The sequence below is a fragment of the Camelus dromedarius genome, chromosome 21 (genome assembly GCF_036321535.1).
Source record: "Camelus dromedarius isolate mCamDro1 chromosome 21, mCamDro1.pat, whole genome shotgun sequence".
In the NCBI taxonomy this organism is placed as follows: domain Eukaryota; kingdom Metazoa; phylum Chordata; class Mammalia; order Artiodactyla; family Camelidae; genus Camelus; species Camelus dromedarius.
In genome coordinates, this window is record NC_087456.1 from 21,052,967 (window position 1) to 21,074,674 (window position 21,708).

At 32.7% G+C, this 21,708-nt stretch overlaps 1 protein-coding gene across 4 annotated transcripts in view; it reads left to right on the top strand.

Annotated features, from left to right (window-relative positions):
• The window catches only part of LIN9 (lin-9 DREAM MuvB core complex component), a 50,572-nt gene extending 30,009 nt beyond the window's left edge, over positions 1-20,563 (top strand). For 3 of the 4 annotated variants that reach the window (XM_031438459.2, XM_031438460.2, XM_064477258.1), the window contains 8 exons: positions 7,263-7,396; positions 8,811-8,930; positions 9,228-9,329; positions 12,389-12,469; positions 15,135-15,260; positions 17,964-18,143; positions 18,317-18,414; positions 19,086-20,563. In XM_031438459.2, coding sequence (XP_031294319.1) covers positions 7,263-7,396; positions 8,811-8,930; positions 9,228-9,329; positions 12,389-12,469; positions 15,135-15,260; positions 17,964-18,143; positions 18,317-18,414; positions 19,086-19,191 — 947 coding nt within the window. In that variant the 3' untranslated portion in view covers positions 19,192-20,563. The remainder of the gene's footprint in view (positions 1-7,262; positions 7,397-8,810; positions 8,931-9,227; positions 9,330-12,388; positions 12,470-15,134; positions 15,261-17,963; positions 18,144-18,316; positions 18,415-19,085) is intronic. The other variant, XM_064477257.1, reaches the window with a different exon arrangement.
• The last annotated feature ends 1,145 nt before the right edge of the window (positions 20,564-21,708 follow it).

Here is a 21,708-nt window from a genome sequence, read left to right on the forward strand (position 1 = left end):
TTCCCCTCATGGACACATCAAAATTACAACTATTTACAGAACAACCATTGAGGAGAAAGACTGGAATCTACCAGTAAGAACCACAGTGAGATGGGTGAGAGGGATGGAGTCATTTTATAGTTAAGACCCATACCCCAGGGTGGGCAGCCCACAAATGGGAGAATAATTAACAATTGTAGAGTTCTCCCCAGGGAGCAGGGACAACCAATGGATCACTGAAGAAACCAAAGAAGATATCAAAAAATGCCCGGAGACAAATGAAAATGAAAATATAACAATCCAAAATATATAGGTTGTAGCAAAACAGTTTTAAAGAGAAGTTTACAGTGATACCAGCCAGTCTCAGGAAACAAGAAAAGTCTCAAATAAACAACCTAACCTTATACCTAAAGGAACTAGAAAAGGAACAAACAAAGCCCAAAGTTAGTAGAAGGAAAGAAATCATAAAGAGCAGAGCAGAAATAAATAAAGACTGGAAAAAAAATAGGAAATATCTATGAAACTAAGAGGTAGTTTCTTGAAAAGATTAAAAAATTGATAAAATTTTACTAGACTCATCCAGAAAAAAAAGAGAGAGGGTCCAAATCAGTAAAATCAGAAATGAAAAAAGAAGTCACAACCAACACCACAGAAATAGAAAAGATCATAAGAGATTACCGTGAACAACTATATGCCAATAAAATGGGCAGCCTAGAAAAAATAGCCAAATTTCTAGAATTGTACAATCTCCCAAGACTGAACCAGGAAGAAATAGAAAATATGAACAGACAAATTACCACTGATGAAATTGAATCAGTAATTTTAAAAAATTCCCAATAAACAAAAGTCCAGGAACAAATGACTTCATAGGTGAATTCTACCAAACATTTAGAGAAGAGTTAACACCTATGCTTCTCAAATGATTCCAGAAAATTGCAGAGAAAGGAATGTTTCCAGACTCATTCTAAGAGGGCAGCATCACACTGATACCAAAACCATAGGTATCACAAAAAGAGAAAATTACAGGCCACTATCACTGTTATTGATGCCAATATCACTGATGAACATAGATGCAAAAATCTCAACAACATATCAGCAAGCAGAATCCAATGACACATTAAAAGGATCATACATACACCATGATCAAGAGGGGTTTATTCCAAGAATGCAAAGATTTTTCATTATCCACATATCAATCAACATGATACACCACATTAATAAATTGAAGAATTAAAAAATCATATGATCATCTCTATAGAATCAGAAAAAGCTTTTGACAAAATTCAGCGTTCATAAAAAGCTTTTCACAAAGTGGGTATAGAGGGAAAAAACCTCAACATAATAAAGGTCATGTATGATAAGCCCACAGCTAACATCATACTCAGCAGTAAAAAGCTAAAAGAATTTTCTCTGAGATCAGGAATGAACACCGATGCCCGCTCTCACCACCTTTATTCAACATAGTGTTGGAAGACCTGGCCACAGCAATCACACAAGAAAAAGGAATAAAAGCAACCCAAATTGGAAGAAGCAAAACTGTCACTACAAGATGACATGATACTGTACATAGAAAATCCTGAAGACACCACCAAAAAAATACTAGAGCTCCTCAATGAATTTATTAAAGTTGCAGGATACAAAATTATTAGACAGAAATCTGTTGCATTTCTATATACTAACATTGAGTTGTCAGAAAGAGAAGTTAATAAAACAGTCCCATTTACAATCACATCAAAAAGAATAAAATACCTAGGGATAAATCTAACAGGATTACCACATGATCCTTCAGTTCCATTCCTGGGTATATATCTGGAAAAAATGAAAACTCTAATTTGAAAAGATACATGCACCCCATGTTCTAGCAGCACTATTCACAATAGCTAAGATATGGGCGACCTAAGTGTCCAGCAACAGATGATGTATAAAGAAGATGTGGTACATATATGTACAATGGAATACTGCTCAGACATAAAAACGAAGGAAAATTTGCCATTTGCAACAACATGGATGGACTAGAAGGTGTTATGCTTTGTGAAGTAAGTCGAACAGAGAAAGATGCTTTATGTTACACTTATATGTGGGATATTAAAAGTAAAATCAATGAATATGACAAAACAGAAGCAGACTCACAGATACAGAAAATAAACTAGCAGTTACTACTGGAGAGGGAGTTGGGAAGGGGCAAGATAGGGCAAAGAGATTAAGAAGTACAAACTACTAGGTATGAAATAAATAAGCTACATGGATATATTGTACAGCAGAGCAAATATAACCAATATTTTGTAATAACTTTAAGTGGAGTATAAGCTATAAAATTCTGAATCACTATGTTGTATACCTGAAACTAATATAATATTGTAATTCAACTATACCTCACTTTTAAAAAATATAAGTGTTTTAATCTGTGTTATAAAACTATATGCCATAAAAATTTTTATGATGCATTCATTAATATATATGCTAGACTACTGTGAAGTCATTGTATTGCTTACAGTAGGCTACCATAAAGCAATTATATTGCTGCTTGTTTATATCAATGCATGAATCATTGTACCTGTAAATAAATGAGTTTCTTTTTCACAGTATCTTTTCTTTTTTGATGTCTAGTTTTAGTAATACGTATAACGTGTAAAGTGTTTTGTATCATATAAGACAATATTGATATAGCTACTGTGACACAATTCATCATGTAAACAGATGAAGTAAACTTATGGTATCAGTAAATACAGTACAGTACTATAAATGTATTTTCTTCTTTTAATTTTCTTAATATTTTTATCTCTAGTTTACTTTATTATAAGAACACAGCGTGTAGTACATGTAACATAAAAATATGTGTTAATTGTTTATTATCAATAAGGCTTAAAGTCAACAGTGGGCAATTAGTAGTTAAGGTTTGGGTTATACTTTTGAGTTAAAAGTTATACATGGATTTCAGCTGCCCGGGGGATTGACTCTCCTAACCCCAACATTGTTCAAGGGTCAACCCTCTTCAATAGTTGTACTTAAAATATAAAATCACAGATAGGCTAAAAGCAAAAGGATGAAAAAGATAAGCTAATCAAATATTAACCATAGGAAGTTGAAGTGTCTATGTTAACCTTAGACAAAATAGATTACCAGAGAGAGGAGATACTTGATAATGATCAAAAAGTCACTTCATCAGAAAAACACAACAATCCTAATATATATTTATTAGTAGGCCCCTAATAACAGAAGTTCAGAATACTTAAAGCAAAAACTAAGACAACTAAAGGAAGAAATATACAAACCAACAAAGTTTTAGATTTTAACAGCTCTCTACCAGTAATTGAGAAAAAGGGAAAAAAAATCAGTACAAATATAGAGACTAGAACAGCACTACTAATCATGATGATCTAATTGATATTTTTAGAACACTGCACCCCAGAGCTGCAGAATTCATATTCTTTGCACATGCTCAGGCTTTGTTTGTCAAGATAGATCATATGTGGGCCTATTAATAAATGTCAATGAAGTTTAAAAGAATATAGAGAATTTCTCTGAGCACAATAGAATTTAATTAGAAATTAAAACAGTAAGATCTCTGAAAACACCCAAGTATTTGGGAATAAAACATCATACTCCTAAATAATTCATAAGTAAAAAGAGAAATCTCAAGGGAAAATAGCAAATATTTTAAATTAAAAGATAATAAATATACAACATATAAATATTTGTAAGGTGCAGCTAAAGCAGTATTTAGAGGGAACTTTTTACATGTTTAAATACTTGTGTCAGAAGAAAATCTTACATATATTTTATTTTAATTGTTTTTTAACACTTTTATTGTTATGATACCTGTACAGTAAACTATACATACTTCAGATGTACAATTTGATGAATTTTGATAGATGTATACACCAATGAAACCACCACCACAGTCAAGATAGCTAACATTTCCATCACTCCCCAAGAGGTGTGAATTTTGAATTCCCAATTTATCCCTTCCCACCTCTTTTAACCCCTGGTAACCGTAAGTGTGTTCTCTGTGTCTGTGAGTATGTTTCTGTTTTGTAGATAACTTCATTTGCGTCCTTTTTTTTAGATTCCACGTATAAGTAATATATGCAGTTTTTCTCTTTCTGGCTTACTTCACTTAGAATGACGATCTCCAGGTCCATCCATGTTGCTGCGAATGGCATTGTTTTATTCTTTTTTATGGCTGAGTAGTATTCTATTGTGTATATATACACAGTATCTTCTTTATCCAGTCATCTGTCAGTGGACATTTAGGTCATTTCCATGTCTTGGCTATTGTAAATAGTGCTGCTATGAACATTGGGGTGCGTGTATCATTTCGAATTAGAGTTTTCTTTGGATATATGCCCAGGCATATGATTGCTGCATCCTATGGTAACTCTACTTTTAGTTTTTTGAGGAACCTCTATACTGTTCTCCGTAGTGGCAGCACCAGCTTACATTCCCACCAACAGTGTAGGAGGGTTCCCTTTTCTCTACACCCTCTCCAGCATTTATTATTTGTAGACTTTTTGATGATGGCCATGCTGACCAATGTGAGGTGATATTTCACTGATAACAATTGATACTGCATTTTTCTAATAATTAGCGATGTTGAGCATTTCTTTATGTGCCTCTTGGCCATCTCTGTGTCTTCTTTGGAGAAATGTCTATTTAGAGCTTCTGCCCATTTTTTGATTGTTTGTTTGTTTGATATTGAGCTGTATAAACTATTTGTGTATTTTGGAAATTAAACCCTTGTTAGTCACATCATTTGCAAATATTTTCTTCCAGTCAGTAGGTTATCTTTTTATTCTGTTGGTGGTTTCCTTTGTTGTTCAAAGATTATAAGTTTGATTAGGTCCCATTTATTTATTTTTGCTTTTCTTTCTTTTGCCTTGGGAGATTGGCCTAAGAAAACATTGCTACGATTTATGTCAAAGAATGTTTTGCCTATACTCTCCTCTAGGAGTTTTGTGGTGTTATGTTTTATATATAAGTCTTTAAGCCATTTTGAGTTTATTTTTGTGTATGGTGTGAGGGAATGTTCTATCTTCATTGATTTATATAAGGTGGTCCAGCTTTCCCAGTACCTCTTGCTGAAGAGACTGTCTTTTCCCCTTTGTATATTCTTGCCTCCTTTGTTGAAGATTAATTGACCATAGGTGCATGGATTTATTTCTGGCCTCTTAATTCTGTTGCATTGATCCATATGTCTGTTTTTGTGCCAGTTAACACACTGTTTTGATTACTGTAGTTTTGTCTGAAGTCTGGGAGGGTTATCTTTGTTCTTTTTCCTCAGGATTGCTTTAGCAATTCATGGTCTTTTATGGTTCCATATAAATTTTAGGATTATTTGTTCTAGTTCTTTGAAAAATGTCATGGGTAATTTGATAAGGGATTGCATTAAATCTGTAGATTGCTTTGGGTTGTATGACCATTTTAACAATGTTAATTGTTCTAATCCAAGAGCATGGAATATCTTTCCATTTCTTTAAGTCATTTTCAGTTTCTTTATCAATATTTTTTAGTTCTCAGCATCTAAGTCTTTCACCTCCACGGTCAGGTTTATTCCTAGGTTTTTTGTTTTGTTTTGCTTTGCTTTGTTTTGTTTTGATGTGATTTGATTTGACTTGATTTGATTTTTATTCTACTTTGTTTGGTTTGATATGATTTTAAAAAGAGTTTTTTTTTTTTTACTTTCCCTTTCTGGTATTTCATTGTTGGTGCAAAGAAATGCAACAGATTTTCTGTATGTTAATCTTGTCTTCTGCTAAATTCATTGGTCAGTTCTAGTAGTTTTTGTGTGGAGTCTTTAGGGTTTTCTATGTATAGTATCATGTCATCCTCATATGATGACAATTTTACCTCTTCTCTTTCACTTTGGATACCTTTTATTTCTTTTTCTTACCTGATTGCTGTGGCTAGGGCAACAATAATAATTTCTTTATTGTTTTCTGCATTTGGTCCATTTACAATACCTTGAAATGGTTGTCTTTGACAGTCTTGCACAGTTTATGTAAGTCTCTTGCAGAAAAGAATCACCACCTCTTCACATTGCCATAACTGGAGATCTTTTTTTTATATTTATGTTTATTTATTCAGCTTTATTTCTCATATCTTCCCCTGTGTACCTGTTTACTTTTCCCCTATGTGATCTGTCAAAGACTGAAAATGATATTTTTGTCTTCTACAATTGTGTTTTTAACAGTTGATTCTTTTAAACAGTTGTGCACTGAATATTTGTGTTCTATTAAAATATCATGTATTATAATTTTTATCTGTATAAAATATCATTTTGCCTAGTTTAATGCCTTAAATGCTAATGTTCTTATATTTTTCACTCATGATGGATGTTTGCTTGGGTTTTCCTGATGTTACTGGATTTAACTAATAGTGACACAAGAATTCATTTGTGTGAGGGGTTCCCAAGACCACCCACAGGTTTGGTTTGGTGATTCACTAGAAAGACTCAGTACTTGGCAAATAGTTGTACTCACAGCCATGGCTTATTATGGAAAAAGATACAAAGCAAAATAAGCAAAGGGAAAAGTACATGGGACCAAAGTCCAGAGGAAAACAGGTGCAAGCTTCTAAGAGTCCCCTCCCTATAGTGTCACACAAGACTTGCAAATTACTTCAGCAGCAAGTTATAACAGCACTTCTGAAATGTTGCCTACCAGGGAAACTCATTAGAGACTCAGTGCCCAAGGTTTTTTATATGGGGCTGGTTGCATACAGGAATCAGAAAGCAGATAACCATCATAAACCACAGTGTGCACAAACAGTCTATGCACAGTACCTTTATTAGCATGAGAATGGTGGGTACACTATAAAAATTCTTATGTTCCTGGAAGCCAGCCTTTATATGTAATGCTTTCGGGGGATAGCAGCCTCAAGCCTACTATATCCTTTCTGCCTAGCACCCTTTTTTCTTTTTATCAGTTGAACTACTAGTATTTCTTTCATGAGTATAACAACCAAAGTTCCTTGGTTGAGCTTTTTTTTTTTTTTTTTTTGCAATTCAGATTTTAAAGCAATGATTTTTAAATACTTTCCCCTAAATTTGGTAGATAAATGATTTCATTCATATATCAAATTAGGAATCACCATTTATAGTTTTGTTTTAAAATTTTTTTTATCCTTCCTCTAAACCTACAATAAAGTGCATGCTTTTTTTGAAACTATAAGGACAACTGTACTGTACTTTTCTCCATTTTAAATTACATGCTTGGTGCAGTTTTGTATTTGACAATTCTTTGTATCTCCCAAACATCATAATGCCTTTTTGTTTCTTTTCTCAGCACGATTACGTGGTGTTCATGATGGTCTGTTCACTGGACAAATAGATGCTGTGGATACTCTTAATGCTACTTATAGGGTGACTTTTGAAAGGGCAGGACTTGGAACTCATACTATCCCTGACTATGAAGTTCTTGTAAGTATTATTTCATAATACAGGTGTGTTTTACGCCTATTAAATATATCTTATAGAATTTTCTTAGGGGTTGTATTTTATGATAGAATCAAGAATTCAAGTCACAGAGGAAGAGGTCTTTAGGGGTTCCCAGCCCTACCTACTAGACCCCTGGAGCAGAACTATACTTAAGTCTTCCACATTTTCTGGAAGCTAGCATCCCTTCATTGTACCTTACCTGCACCAAGCTTTAGGGTGACAGAACTGATCACTCCTGACTAAGTAATCTTGGGGAATGAGCTACACACACTTTCAGTTCAGCTGTTTGTATAGTCCTTTTGCAAAGTGACTTTAAAAGTAGGAAGTAACATCTTGAACTTCCAAATATATGTTTTTAAATGTTCCTGTTTTATCCTCAGAATATGTAGGGTGGATGGTAATAACCCCCACTTTTTGCATGATGAAACTGTGACCTAGGTACATTAGGTAATTTATTCAAGGCTTTCCAGCTGGATTCTTGCCGGGTTGAGACTCAAACACAGATCTTTTGAACTTCTGATAGAATCCATTAAACTGCTGGACCACTGTTTCATCATCATGCTTGATTTAGCAATGTCATGGAAATTATATACCTTTCTAATAAGTTAAAATATAAAGGCTAAATATAATCACTAATAAAGTTTTTTAAATGAATAATGAACTTTTTATAACAGAATTGTTTGCCTCTAAGCATTATGGAAATTAAGTTGTTCACATTTAGCCTCCCTTTTTCATTTCTTTATTATAAACTTGATTTTTAAGGATTGTGAACTTACAATTAAAAATCAAAATTTCTTTATCTTCTTAGTGCATAACTGAGGAATCTTCCTTTTCTGATCTATACTTTTTTAAAAACTGTGACTCTCTGTTTATTGAAAGGGTATCCTTTTCAAACATATTTTTAGGGAGGAGTAGGGGAGAAAGAAAATTTGGACTAAATACAGAGCAAAGTACACCAATCAAGTTTTTTCATTAAAGGATGAAATCCTTAAACCTCCTTTTTCTAAAGAGGAAAATTACTTTTCTGTTTCATTAATGTAATTTCCTTTATGTGATCACCCAAACATTTCTCCCTGGCTAAATAAGAATTGACTTTAATTACAGTGAGTAAAATTCAGATAATCTTTAACACAGAGACAACCAAGGGTGGCCATAGAGCACTGTTCTTTCTTTCATAGATCATTTTCTTCTATGTTGTGGGTTCAGCCTCTTAGTAGCCAAGTAGTATTTATACTCTGACGTAAGTTCTAGCCCTTTGATCTTTGTAGGTTAATATATTTTATGATAAATCATAGCATGTAAACTAGTCTACATTTAAACCAAAATATGATTTTTATAAAGCTAAAATGATTGGTAAAGTTCTTTAAGTCTTGGGGACTGTTCTCTTTTCCCAAAGAGTAATGAGCCTCATGAGACAATGCCAATTGCTGCCTTTGGACAAAAACAGCGGCCTTCTCGATTTTTTATGACTCCACCACGGTTACATTATACGCCTCCTCTCCAGTCACCAATTACAGTAAGTAATATTTTTTAAATATCAGTAACTTAAATGATTATTATGAATGTAAACTATGTTCTTATGAAATATACATCTATTACAGTAACTTCAGGAGGTGCCCACATTATTTTGAATTGTCCAATAGTAAATAAAATACACAGTTAATGAAATAAAATAGTTGCTTCAACTCTGGAAATATTTTCCTTTTTGTAGGATTTTTAATAGATTATTAATGATAATAGCATTTGCTCTTTATTTAAAAATAAGATACTTTCTTTTCAACAATGTTTAAATGACTCCCTTTTATTCCCATAGGATAATGATCCCTTATTAGGACAGTCACCTTGGAGAAGTAAAATTTCTGGCTCTGACACTGAAACGTTAGGTGGTTTTCCAGTAGAATTCCTTATCCAAGTGGTAAGAATTGCTCTGGCTGTTTTGCCAGTTTTTATTAAACAACTCAATGTCTTTTGTGTTATTAAATTTGAAGATTTTTCTAGGACCAAATATTTTTACACTTTTTAAAAATAATTGTGTTGGTTTTAAGAACTCTGTTATTTCCAACAAAGATCGAAAATATGATATAACAGCCAAAAAAGACTTAGAGGTCTTTTTTGTTGGGCTTTTCTTGGGTTTAGTTCTTATTATTTTCCTGTGGTAAGGACTCTAACATTCTAGCATATGCTCTGTGAAACTCTAAATGGTTAGCTGTTACTAAATTATATAAGTATAAAGGCTTTTATTTAGTAACCTCAGTACATCCTGCCTTTATCTGTCACCTCCACAATATATAATGTGTTGACCAGCTCTCTGGTTAGGAACTTTATTTCTTTTTTGAGACTAGACATAGCTATTCTTTTGCTAAGTACTTAGTGATTAGACACAAAGAAATCTAAATCTAAATTGAAACAAGTGTAGAATTGTTATATAGGCCAATTTTCTTTAATAGCCTGACTCTTAAGAATATAATAAGCTATTTTGTTTTGAGAATTCGATTAAATAAAATACTTAGTTTGAATTAGAGTCTAATAATATTTGATTTGTTTCTTTTCTTTTCCTTTTTTTCTTTTTTCTTTTCTTTTCTTCTTTTTTCTTTTTCTCTTTTTTTTTTCTTTCTTTTTCTTCTTGAAAAGAGAAACTGCTTGGCTTGGGATAGAGTATAAATAAAAATGTTTATAACATAATCACATTAAAATATTCACAGTATTACCTTTTATAATTAATTTTATTTTAAGGAAAATATTGTCATTTGTGTGTATGTGTATAGCATTTTGTATTCCTGAGTTATATGTTGTTAATCATCCTTGGAATACAGAATTATACCTTTTGGCTTCCAAAGGTAGAGAAGATGTCTTTATATGAAAAGTTAAAAATATGAAAAGAGCCAAGGCTTATCATTTTTACAAATAGGACACTTGTTTTTTAAAGACATTCTTTTTTTTTAAATAGTGGAACTAAAAACAGAGCTAATGTGTCACATTTGGAGAAATAGAGGTGAGGGAGAAGGCGAGGTGAGGGGGGTGCAGAGAGGTCCACCAGCAGAGGGAGTCAGAAGCTAAGTATTAATGCACTATTTCTGAAATATTGATATTTTTATTGATGCTTATATGTTTGCTTGCAGTGGTTAATTTTAACTTCAAAAGTCTACGTGTAAAGCTAGTTTTAAAACTGTACTTTCGTTATTTTAAGCTATCTAGGTAAAAGCAGTAAAGCAAAAGTCCTTTCATGTACTTGTCTCTTGTAATATGTAAAGTTTTATGAAACTCAGGTTTGCTTTTATTAATATTAAGCTTTGAGATAGATGGATATGTTTTTATCTTTTTCTGTTCCTATTTTTTTTCTTATAGCAAAATAAACATTTTCGGGACAATTTCATAATTCATAGTTTATAATGAATTTTCTTTTTGAGGGAATTTTTTATTTCCTGGATTAGGGATTTCGAGGAATCTAAAAAGACTGACCCACTTCTGAGAGAGGACTCAATTTTGAAAAGAATTAAAAGGAAACAGCATGATTTTCTATCAAAAACAATCAAGCAACACAAAACTGAAAGAGAAACCAAAAATGGCAGAGAGACTGTTGCCTTCATCCCATCTTTTACTACTTCTAACTTTAAAGAATCACACAAATTTACATAAACTCCAACAACTAGAGGAGAAAGGAAACCAGTCAAGAGCTCTGGACCTACTAATAAGGGTCTGGGTAAACAAGTATGTAACATATCTCACCAGGCCCTTCCTCTACCTGTGTCAACTTAGGTCAAGTTTTTAGACTTTTTTTAATTATCAAAAATTTAACACATATTAAAGCACACAAAGTTGTGTAATGCACCTCTGTGTACCCATTGTCTAGCTGTAACAGTTACCAACAACTCCTGGCCAGTTCTATTTCATCTATACTCCCACCCACTTTCTCTGTTTTGTATTATTTGGAAGCAAATATCAGACATCATATCATTTATCTGTAAATATTTTGTTATATTTCTTTAAGGGGTAAGGGCCCTTTTTTTTTTAAGAGACATAACTATAATATTATTATTACATCTAAAAAGTTAGCAAAAAAGTCTTAATATCATCGAATATCCAGTCAGCATCTAGTTTTCAAGTTGTCTCTTAAATATATTGACTGCTCTTTTCCCCTTTTAACTATTTGTTAAAGAAACTGGGCTATTTGTCCATAGAGGCTCCTACAGTCTGGATTTTGCAGACTGAATCCTTGTGATATCATCCAACAGGTTCTTCTGTCTTTTGTATTTCATATAAATTGCTCATTGAATATAAAGTTTTGCTATGATTCGGGTTTTTTATTTGGCCGGTTTACTTGTTTTTATGTGACTACTATTATGGGTGGTTTTGTGTTCTGATAGAATACCCGTATTATTTTATTTCTTTTTTAATATAATGTTAGCTGCTGCTAATTATGAATGCCTAGATCCATATATTCATTAGGATTGCAAAATGGTGATAATCTTGTTCTATCATTCTTTCTTAGTTTATTAGCTGAAATAGTTCTATAAAGAAAACCTTTAATCTGTTATCTCGTTGCCTAATGGTATAGTTTGTGTAGGAAAGGCAAGATAAATGCTTGGTTCTTTGTTTTTCAGTTTATGAGTGTGGGCACTAGTATTCTTCAGTAGTGGTTAATTTTAAGTATCAGTATGAACTCATGGATTTTAACATATTTGTGCTTCAATCCATTGTAGTTATTTTTGTGATTAATCTACAAATTGTTTCATTTTGGACCAGTTAAAGCCTATTCAAGTTGACTCCCTAGTCCTTTTGACATGTCTTAGTTACAGTGGATTTTACAATATCTTCCTCTATGCCAATCAGACATAAAATAAAATGTCTCTGCTATGTTTATATTGAAACACTAAAATCTGCTAAAATATCTCGGTGAAAAATTAGAAATTTGATGTCTATCTAATATACTTAAGTGCCTCTGTTTATTCCAAAACATCTCTTCTTTGTCTGTAGACTAGATTATCAAAAATTCTCATGATTAAAAAAGAACATATCAAGAAATTAAGGGAAATGAACACAGAAGCAGAAAAATTGGTAAGGATTTTTTTGTTTTTTCTTTGTTTGCTTGTCTCATTTTAAAATGGTGAGGACTTCTATATCTAAGGATTTTTCAATATTTTATGGAAGAAAACCTTGAGAAAAATACTATTTTAAAGTCCTGATTTGCTCTATCTCTTGTTATACTGAACACATGCTAAGTAAATTAACAATGCAGCGCAGTTCATTACCCCAGACCTCATTATGCCATTGACTGTACAGTTGAATAGGATTGATAGATCCATATTACGTTCTTTGACAGTTTGCATTGAGTGTAGAATCCCTAGCATTGGTGCCTCTGACTAAGGAAGCCATATTAGCAGAGGTTATTTAAGTGATTCAAAATAAGTAAATCAGGAAATATATAAGCTGGTATTGTGAGGTTATCTTGACAGTTTATATCCTATTTTATTAATCTAATGAGTATAAAAATATGAGAGTCAATTTTATTCATAGGAGAGAATTACCAGACTTTTTTTTAATGTAGAAAATATTCACTAAGAAAGTTTTTTAATTGTATTGAAAGTTGTAATTTGCTATGTGTTTATAGGATGGGGACTAGATTTCATCTCAAGTACCATCCCCAATTAATTGAAAATTGTTGTAGAGAAGTATGAAAGTAAGGGAGAGCTTGGTGACTGGACTTGGGGACAAAGCACATAAATAGAATGCTATTAAAAGAAGCAATCAAAGAACCAAAAAGAGCTCATAGATTTAAAGAATACCGAAACTTTCTAAGCATGACACAAAATCCAGAGGTCAGAAAAGATTGATAAATTTACCTGCATAAAAATAAAAAATTTCTGCATGATAGGAATCACCATGTAAGTAAAATCAAAAGACAAAAAGTTGAGGAAATATTTTGCAATTCATATCACGAAAGACTGATTTCTTTTATATACAAAATTTTCCCTCAAGGAATAAGATAAAGATCACCCAGAAGACAGGAAAGAATGTGAATAGACAGTTCATAGAAAAAAATACAAATGACTGTTGAATATGTGAAAGGGTGAACAAAGTCAATCACAATTAAAAGAATTCACATGATTAAAAATACACCAACATCCTACTTTTTATCATGACTGGCAAAAATAAAATGTTGTAATAAAACATTATTAGTGAGAATGTGGAGAAATAGGCAGTCTTACAAATAAATTAGTACCTATTCTGTGAAGGGCGTTTTGGCAGTATCTATTAAAATTAAAAATGCACAAGCCCTTTGATATAACAGTTGCACTTCTTGGAAGTTCCCCTTCAGAGGTATTTGCCCTTGTCCAAAATGAATACACAGGTACGCATTGCAGCACAGTTTGCAGTACCTAAAGACTGGAAACAACCTGAATGTCCAACAGTAAGGAATTGGTTACATTTGTAACAAATTCTACAGTGTAACACTGTGCAACTCTAAACAAACAATTTTTGTAAAATTTGATATAGAACAGTCCTTAGGATATATAGTCTACTGAGAAAAGCAAAGTGCTGAATATGTAAGTATGTTCCTATTTGTTTAAATAGTAGTGGGGTTAGGAGAGGGGAAAGATAAGCATATTTTTCCTTGAATATATAGAGACTCTCTGGAAAGATGCTGAAGAAACTTGATAATATTGGTTGCTTCTGAAGAGAAAAAAGTGAGCAAGCAGCAAGGGAGCTGAGTTTAGAGGGAGACTTAAAATTTTAAACCATGCAAATGTATTTTCTATTCTAAAATTTTTCTTAATATTTTCAATAGAAGGTTAAGAAAAAGTTGAAGATCCTAGAATGTATGACTGTAAATCAGAAATGGAAAATATGAGAGAAAAATTACGAGAGACACAAGACCAATCCTAAAAGATCCAAAAGGTCCAGTAGGATACCCAGAAGGACAGCACGGAGAAAATGGAGGAAAGGGAGTTATCAAAACAATGATAGAAGAAAACTTCCCAAAACTGAAGAAAAAAGCAGCCCAACTCATTGTTAGTTCATTATGTTGACTCAATTGGTCCTAGTTTTACCCCTCTGAAAGTATTAACATCTTATGTGTGGTTAACTGTTAAAATATTTGAAGACAACTTATACCTCTCCCATCTTCTATTCCTTTTCAGACTAGTCCTCCCATTAGATTTGTAAATATTTCAAATAAAGCTTTAGTGAATGTCTGGAGAAGTGGGCACACTCATACACTATAGGTGGAAATATAATTTACTGAAGCCTTTCTAGAAGGTAGCTTGGCTAAATTGATGAGCCAGCAATTCCACTTCTAGAGCATCATTCTGGAGAATTAATCATGTATATGCACAAAGGTGTGCATGTAAGAGTGTTTATTGTAGCATTGTTTGTAATAGCAAAAAAAAAAAAAAAGGAAACAATATGTCCATGTAAAGAAGACTGGTTAGATAAATCATGGTACAGTCGTTCTATATATATATATACCCTTGCATACACATACACACACACACATACACAAGCATATGAGCAAGGCATACATATACATATACATGGGAATTACTGTATATTAAAGACTGCGTAAATAACAATCATACCATTATCACATCTAAGAAGTATAACATTGAGTAGTTTTAATAACCTTTAGTTTATTTTGAATAAGTCAGATATCCTATTAAATAATTGAAATTGCATTGCTAAAAAGAAACTTCATCATAATCTGAATTATTTTTCTTCTCAGAAATCATATTCCATGCCCATTGGCATTGAATTTCAGCGGAGATATGCAACAATTGTTCTAGAGCTTGAACAGCTGAACAAGGATCTAAATAAAGTTTTGCATAAAGTTCAACAGTACTGCTATGAGGTAGGTAATTTGTATGAATTTCCCTAGAAGGGCTGTGCCCTCTACTCTTTTATTTAAAGCTTAATACTGTTAACATCTCATTTTAGAAAATCCAAACTAAGCCAATATCTTTATAGGATCCTTTAACAGAACTGTATTTTATGCATATATTTTTATTCCTTACAGCATCAGCACTGAAGAGTGCTATATACACAGTGAGCTGTCAGTTCTGTTAGTTTTTTGTTTGTTTGAATTACAAATGATATAGCTCTCCAAAAATTTAGAAAAATCCAGAAAAATAATTGCTCTTAATTCCACTACCCCAAAGACTATATTTTGGCTTATTTCCTCCTAATCTTTTTTTTAACATACAGGGTTTTTCTCACAAAGTTATGATCATGCTGTGTATATAATTTTGTTTCCTCCTTTTTAAACTTTACATTAGAACTATAGATTCTTGACCTTCAATCACATAGACTATAGGGTTGTTTGTGAATTATCATTATCATGCACATATAATTATATATATGAAGGTGGTTCAACATTTTCATCTAAAATAGGAGTTTCGTACTACAAGGTAAGAATTAAATGACTGAGCTGAGTTTAGAATGTTCCTACATTTGCATTCTTAGAGGTTGTATGTTTCCAGTAAAGCCACCTCTATTTGTAATACGAAATTCTTAAACAGTTAGCTTTTTATGATACTAGCCTCGTAGTTGAGTCCCAATGATCTGCCATAGGTGATGTTATCAATCCACTTGACCAGAGAGAAATTAACTGTGATAACCTCTAACTAAACTGTTATATTTTGCTTGTTCCTTTAGCCATCCATTGTCATTTATTTTCATTTTCCTGGTAATTGTCACTTACCTACATAGCAACATAAGTGTTGTCCTAGCAGATAGATTTCTCCCCCTGGACTAGCAACCATCCACAAGAAGTGCAAACCAAGCAGTTTAAGAGGACATAAAAAAGGTGTTAATACATGCGGAAGTGGGTTGCTCATGTCTTTCTATATCTCATATGTACACAAGGCCATATATGATAGGCTCGTTTCCTAATGGAGTAAAATGATTTCATTTTCACAAAGCTCTTATGGAAGTACAATACTGATTTTAAAATAAGAACATATCAGAGAGAACACTATGACTAAGCAGTTCTACTTCTAAGTATATACCAAACGCATGTGAACGTGTATTTACCAAAAGACATAGACTAGAATGTACACAGCATCATTGTTCATTATAGCCAAAAAGTCAGAAATTGCCCAAATACCCATCAGTACTAGAATGAACCAGTCAGCTGTCGTATAACGTACAGTGGAATTCTTAGCAATGAGAATGAATAAACTCAACAACACACACCACCACAGATGAACTCAGAAATATGTGAACATATTTGTTCATATGAGAACATGTAAATATTGAACAGGTTAAGTCAAACACAATATATAGTGCCTGATTCCATTTATGTAAAGCTCAGAGGTCAGCAAGAGTTAATATATGATGCTACAAGTCAGGCTGGTGGTTACCTTTGGAGTATTACAGTGGAAAATGGCATTAGGCCTCTGAGGAACTGGTAATGTTCTGTTCCTTAATCTAGAGATCTTTCAGGCATGTTTGATTTCAGAAAATTCATTAACCCATACACTTTATGATGTGTATACTTTATATATTTATGTACACTTCAGTTAAAAATTTTAAGTGTTAGAGGATAAGGTTATTCATTGTAGTGTTACTGATAATTACAAAATATTAGAAAAAACCTAAATACCCACACGTAGGGAATCGACTAAATAACTAACGGCATACCCCACAGTGGAGTGCTGTGCTGCTCTAAGAATGATCGAGGAAGCTCTCTTGTGATGATTAGGGGCGCATAGCTGCCTTTAGCAAGTGATCAAAGATGCAGTAGTGAGTGGGACAGATAAACATCATGTGCCTCCTAATCATGACACACCGAGAAGAACTCAACATCACTTTTGTGGTGTTCCTGCCAAAGATGTATAACCTCAGTCTAATCAAGAGGAAACAGACAAACCCAAATTGAGGGATATTATGCAAAATAATTGGCTGGTACTCTTCAAAAATATCAAGGTCATGAAAAACTGAGAAACTGTTCCAGAATAAAAGAGACTAGAGAGACATGACAACCAAATGTATTCAGGGGGAAAAAATAGCTATGTGTAAGGCATTATTGGGACCGTTGATGAAATCTGAATTTAGACTGTTAGAAAATGGTGTTCTTTCAGTACTAAATTTTCTGATTACTGTCATTGCACTATGGTTATGTAAGAGAATATCCTTGGACTTAGGAAATACAGACTGGAGGTTCGGGGGTAAAGAGGCACAGTGTTTGCAACATACTCTCAAATAGTTAAGCGGGAAATATTACATATATACGAAGAGAGAAAAACCAAATGTCAAGTCAAACAGTTAACCGTAAGCCGTTAGTGAATCTGGGTAAAAGGTTATCAAGGGCTTTTATGTTCTATTCTTTTTTAGAAGTTTGACATTATATCAAAATTAAAAGTTACCAAATATATAAAACAAGTCAGAAAAAAAAGTTGTTAGAGGAGAAAAAACTTCTAAGGTAAGTGTAAGCATCATTTTTGTTATAAATGCTAGTTTTATAAAAATACAAATCTGAAAACAGGGCACAAATACACAGAAGTTGTCATGGCCTTATGAATCTACATCTTACATTTCGATCATCTGTTTTCAGCTTGCTCCAGACCAAGGGCTCCAGCCTGCAGATCAGCCAACAGATATGAGACGAAGGTGTGAGGAGGAAGCACAGGAGATAGTTCGGCATGCAAATTCCTCAACAGGACAGCCCTGTGTTGAAAATGAGAATCTGACAGACTTAATCTCTAGGCTTACAGCTATTTTGTTACAAATTAAGGTAAATTTCAGAGAACTTTTCAGAGAAAATATTAAAATATTTTCTTAATTTTGACACCTAAACAAATGTGCTAATTTGTTGCTAGAAAATTATAACCCATATATTAGAGCAGGTTTTTTTTCTTGTCTGTTTGAACTATAATTTAATAAATTTTGAAATTTTTTTTCCTTTAGTGTCTAGCAGAAGGAGGAGACCTGAATTCCTTTGAATTTAAATCACTTACAGATTCATTAAATGATATCAAGAGTACAATAGATGCTTCTAATATCAGGTAATTTATTAGATGTACTCTAATCATTTTTTTTATTGAAGTATAGTCAGTTTATAGTGTGTCAATTTCTGAGCATAATAATTTATGAGTACAGCATAATAATTCAATCATACATATACATACATACATTTCTTTTCATATTCTTTTTTCATTTTAGTTTACTACAAGATATTGAATATAGTTTCTTGTGCTATACAGTATAAACGTTTATCTAATCATTTTTATATTAAATTCATAGTGATTTCTAATACAAGCTTTAAGAATTTTGCATGTTTATGAACTAGTCATATGATTTTTTTATCCTTTAAGTAAAGTGTAAACTAGCTTCTCAGTTACATCCAGTCTGTTAATAGAATGGAAATTTCACATGGTTTTTTTATATAAAGGAATCAGAAGACATATAATATTTAGGTTTGAGTTTAGCATGGAGGTTCAACTTAGAAGACTTCCCAGTCAAAGAAAGATTTGTCGTCTTTTTCCAGTATCCCGGTGGCTTCTTTTAAGCATACTTTTTTAAGTTACTACTGAAATAGAATTACAGCAAATGTAAGCAGATTACTTACCTGGAGTCATTATCTTCACTGTCTCCTAACTAAAATTCAGCTTTTTTAAAAATTGTTTTTATTAATTTTGTGAAGTACAGTAGTTAACCATGTTTCTTTTTTCTTTAGTTGCTTTCAGAATAATGTAGAAATTCATGTTGCACATATTCAGAGCGGCCTGAGCCAGATGGGAAACTTACATGCCTTTGCAGCAAATAACACCAACAGAGACTGAGTAGAAGAATTAATTATTCCAACTGCATAGGACATTGTTTTTGAGAAGTTCTTTTCCTTTATATAGGCTTCCAACACCAAATAACCTAACTGCTGGAAAACAAGGGAAATTTAAATTTCCAAATAAGGCATTTTAAAATACTGTACTGCTTCTTAAACCAGCATTGCTGACCAGCATTAAATTTATTTTTCTTTTATTATTCAGCCGCAGTAGCACTGCTTATGTTACATATGTTTATTAGCAAGTATTTTTAACTGAAAATGTCTGAACATAATTTCACGGAAGAATATGTTGACCATTTTTTTTTAACGTGCATGAATTCAACCCAACCCATGCAGACAACTGCTGCAGTGGAGAACATGAAGAAACATGGTCTTTTTGTGCATTATGCATGGCAGTGTGGAAATTTCATCCAAAAATTACAACTCCAGTTCATCTAGTTGATCACCACCTCAGTCTTCAAAAGATAACATCATGAGTTATGGGAAGTCCTCATTTTAAGGAAGCCACTGGAATATAGATGGGAAATATGGACTTCATAAGTATATGTGATATATACTTGCAATGTGACATGGTTTTATAGATCATTTTATAATAATAAATATTTTAATTTATCATAATTTATAAAAGAAACCTTTGTTGTTTGTCTGTTGAAAGAAAATGAAGGAGCAGGAAAGAAACATTACTACAAAATGCTTAATTTCAGCAAGTGGATTTGGCATGTCTTCTCCCGTCAATTCAGGGCAAAAAGTGCTATTGTTATGAGATTTATTTAAAAAAAAAAAAGACTGATAACACACTATTTTCATATTTTTTGTTTATTTGCACAACTTTTGAACCAGATTACTGGTTAAAATCCAACAGTACACGATTTATAAAGTAAAAAGATTTTATAAGGAAAACAAATATAATAGCCAGTGCTAGGAAATGGAGAAAAAAGGTTTGTATTTGGTTGTGGGGTTTTTTTGGTTTTTGGTTTTTTAAGGAAAACCCTGCCTAAAATGTTAATCTTGTAAAAAGTATGTATTTGGAATTTTCTCTGTTTTAATATAGAATATTATAAAGTCAAAATATAATAAATTGTTTTCAGATTTGGAGTTTAAGGTATAGCTGTAGAAGTGGCTTTGATTCTTTTAGATGTCTCATAAAATGAGACTTTTTATATGTTAATGTATAATAAACTGAAACAAGATTATTTTCCATTTGAAATTTTTGTATAGTTTAAAAATGCTTCCATATTCTTTGTTGGTATTGTGCCACTGCAAAACTTTAGTGCAGAGTTTATATTTAGCTAAACTGTTATGTTAATTAAGAAATGCATAAATCTTTTATTCTTAATATTTGTAATTCTAAATAAATTGATCTATGAAAAGTAATATTATCTGCATTTTCATTTAATACGAGTTGATAAGTATTCCTTCTATTTAAAAAGTTTTAAAAACTTATTTCCACTAAATTATGTTTTTAGGAGAAACAGTACAGATTAATTACCAAGTCATTTTGAATTACAATACCATCCAGTATTATTTTAGAGTTTTTGTTTTTCCATCTCTGAGTAATTACTGTGGAAAACAATAAGCAAGTAAATTACGTGGCTTACTATAGATCTAGAAAAAGATCGACTTTTTAAAAATACATTCTTCCTAGAATTAGGTAAGCATTTTTAACATTTTTTTCTTCTACATTGCTTAAGGCTAACTTGTCACACTTAAATCAGTTTTGCACATATATAAGCACTGTCCATATCTTTCAGTGTCTTCGTGTGTTGATGGCAAGAACTGTGCTTAAGAATATATTTGAATTTTATTTCTGTTTAAGGAGGAAGAAATCTATATAATTTTAAGTAGTCATTTTGGTCAGCTGTACATTAATTTGAATGATGCTGCCACTGCTTAACGCTGGAGCTCTAATGAAAAGCATCAAAGCCAGATTGAGCAAGCAAATGCACTACGTGTTATGTAGATTTGGTTCTGAATTACTCTGTTAGTTCCAAAAATCAGATTCACTTGCTACCATTGAGAATCTACCCAAAAACTTGCCTATTAAATTTTCTCTTGAATTCATGAATCTCCACCACCAGTACTCAACCTAGCTGCCGTCATCACTAGCCTGGAACACAGCAGTCATCTCCTCACTTATCTCCCAGTATCTACTCAGCTGTCCTCAAACATAGCCAGAGCAATACTCTTCAAGCGTGGAACTGGTTGTGTTCTCCCCATCTAAAGTCTGATGGCTCTCAGGACAATTCAGAACTCTTTTACAAGACCTACACAGCCATGCATGATCTGGCCTCCCCTATAATTTCTCCATCCTACTCCTTACTCCACAGGGCCTTTTGTACACTCCATGCCCTGTGTGTTCCCTCTCCTTTTACCCTGGTAACCCCTGATCATCCTACAGATCTTACCTTCAGCATCATTTTCTCAGGGAAGCTTTCTTTGACCATGACACATCATTCTCCAGGTCTTTATGTACCTCTCCTTCCAGCACTCTGTCACATTTGCAATTTTACATTTC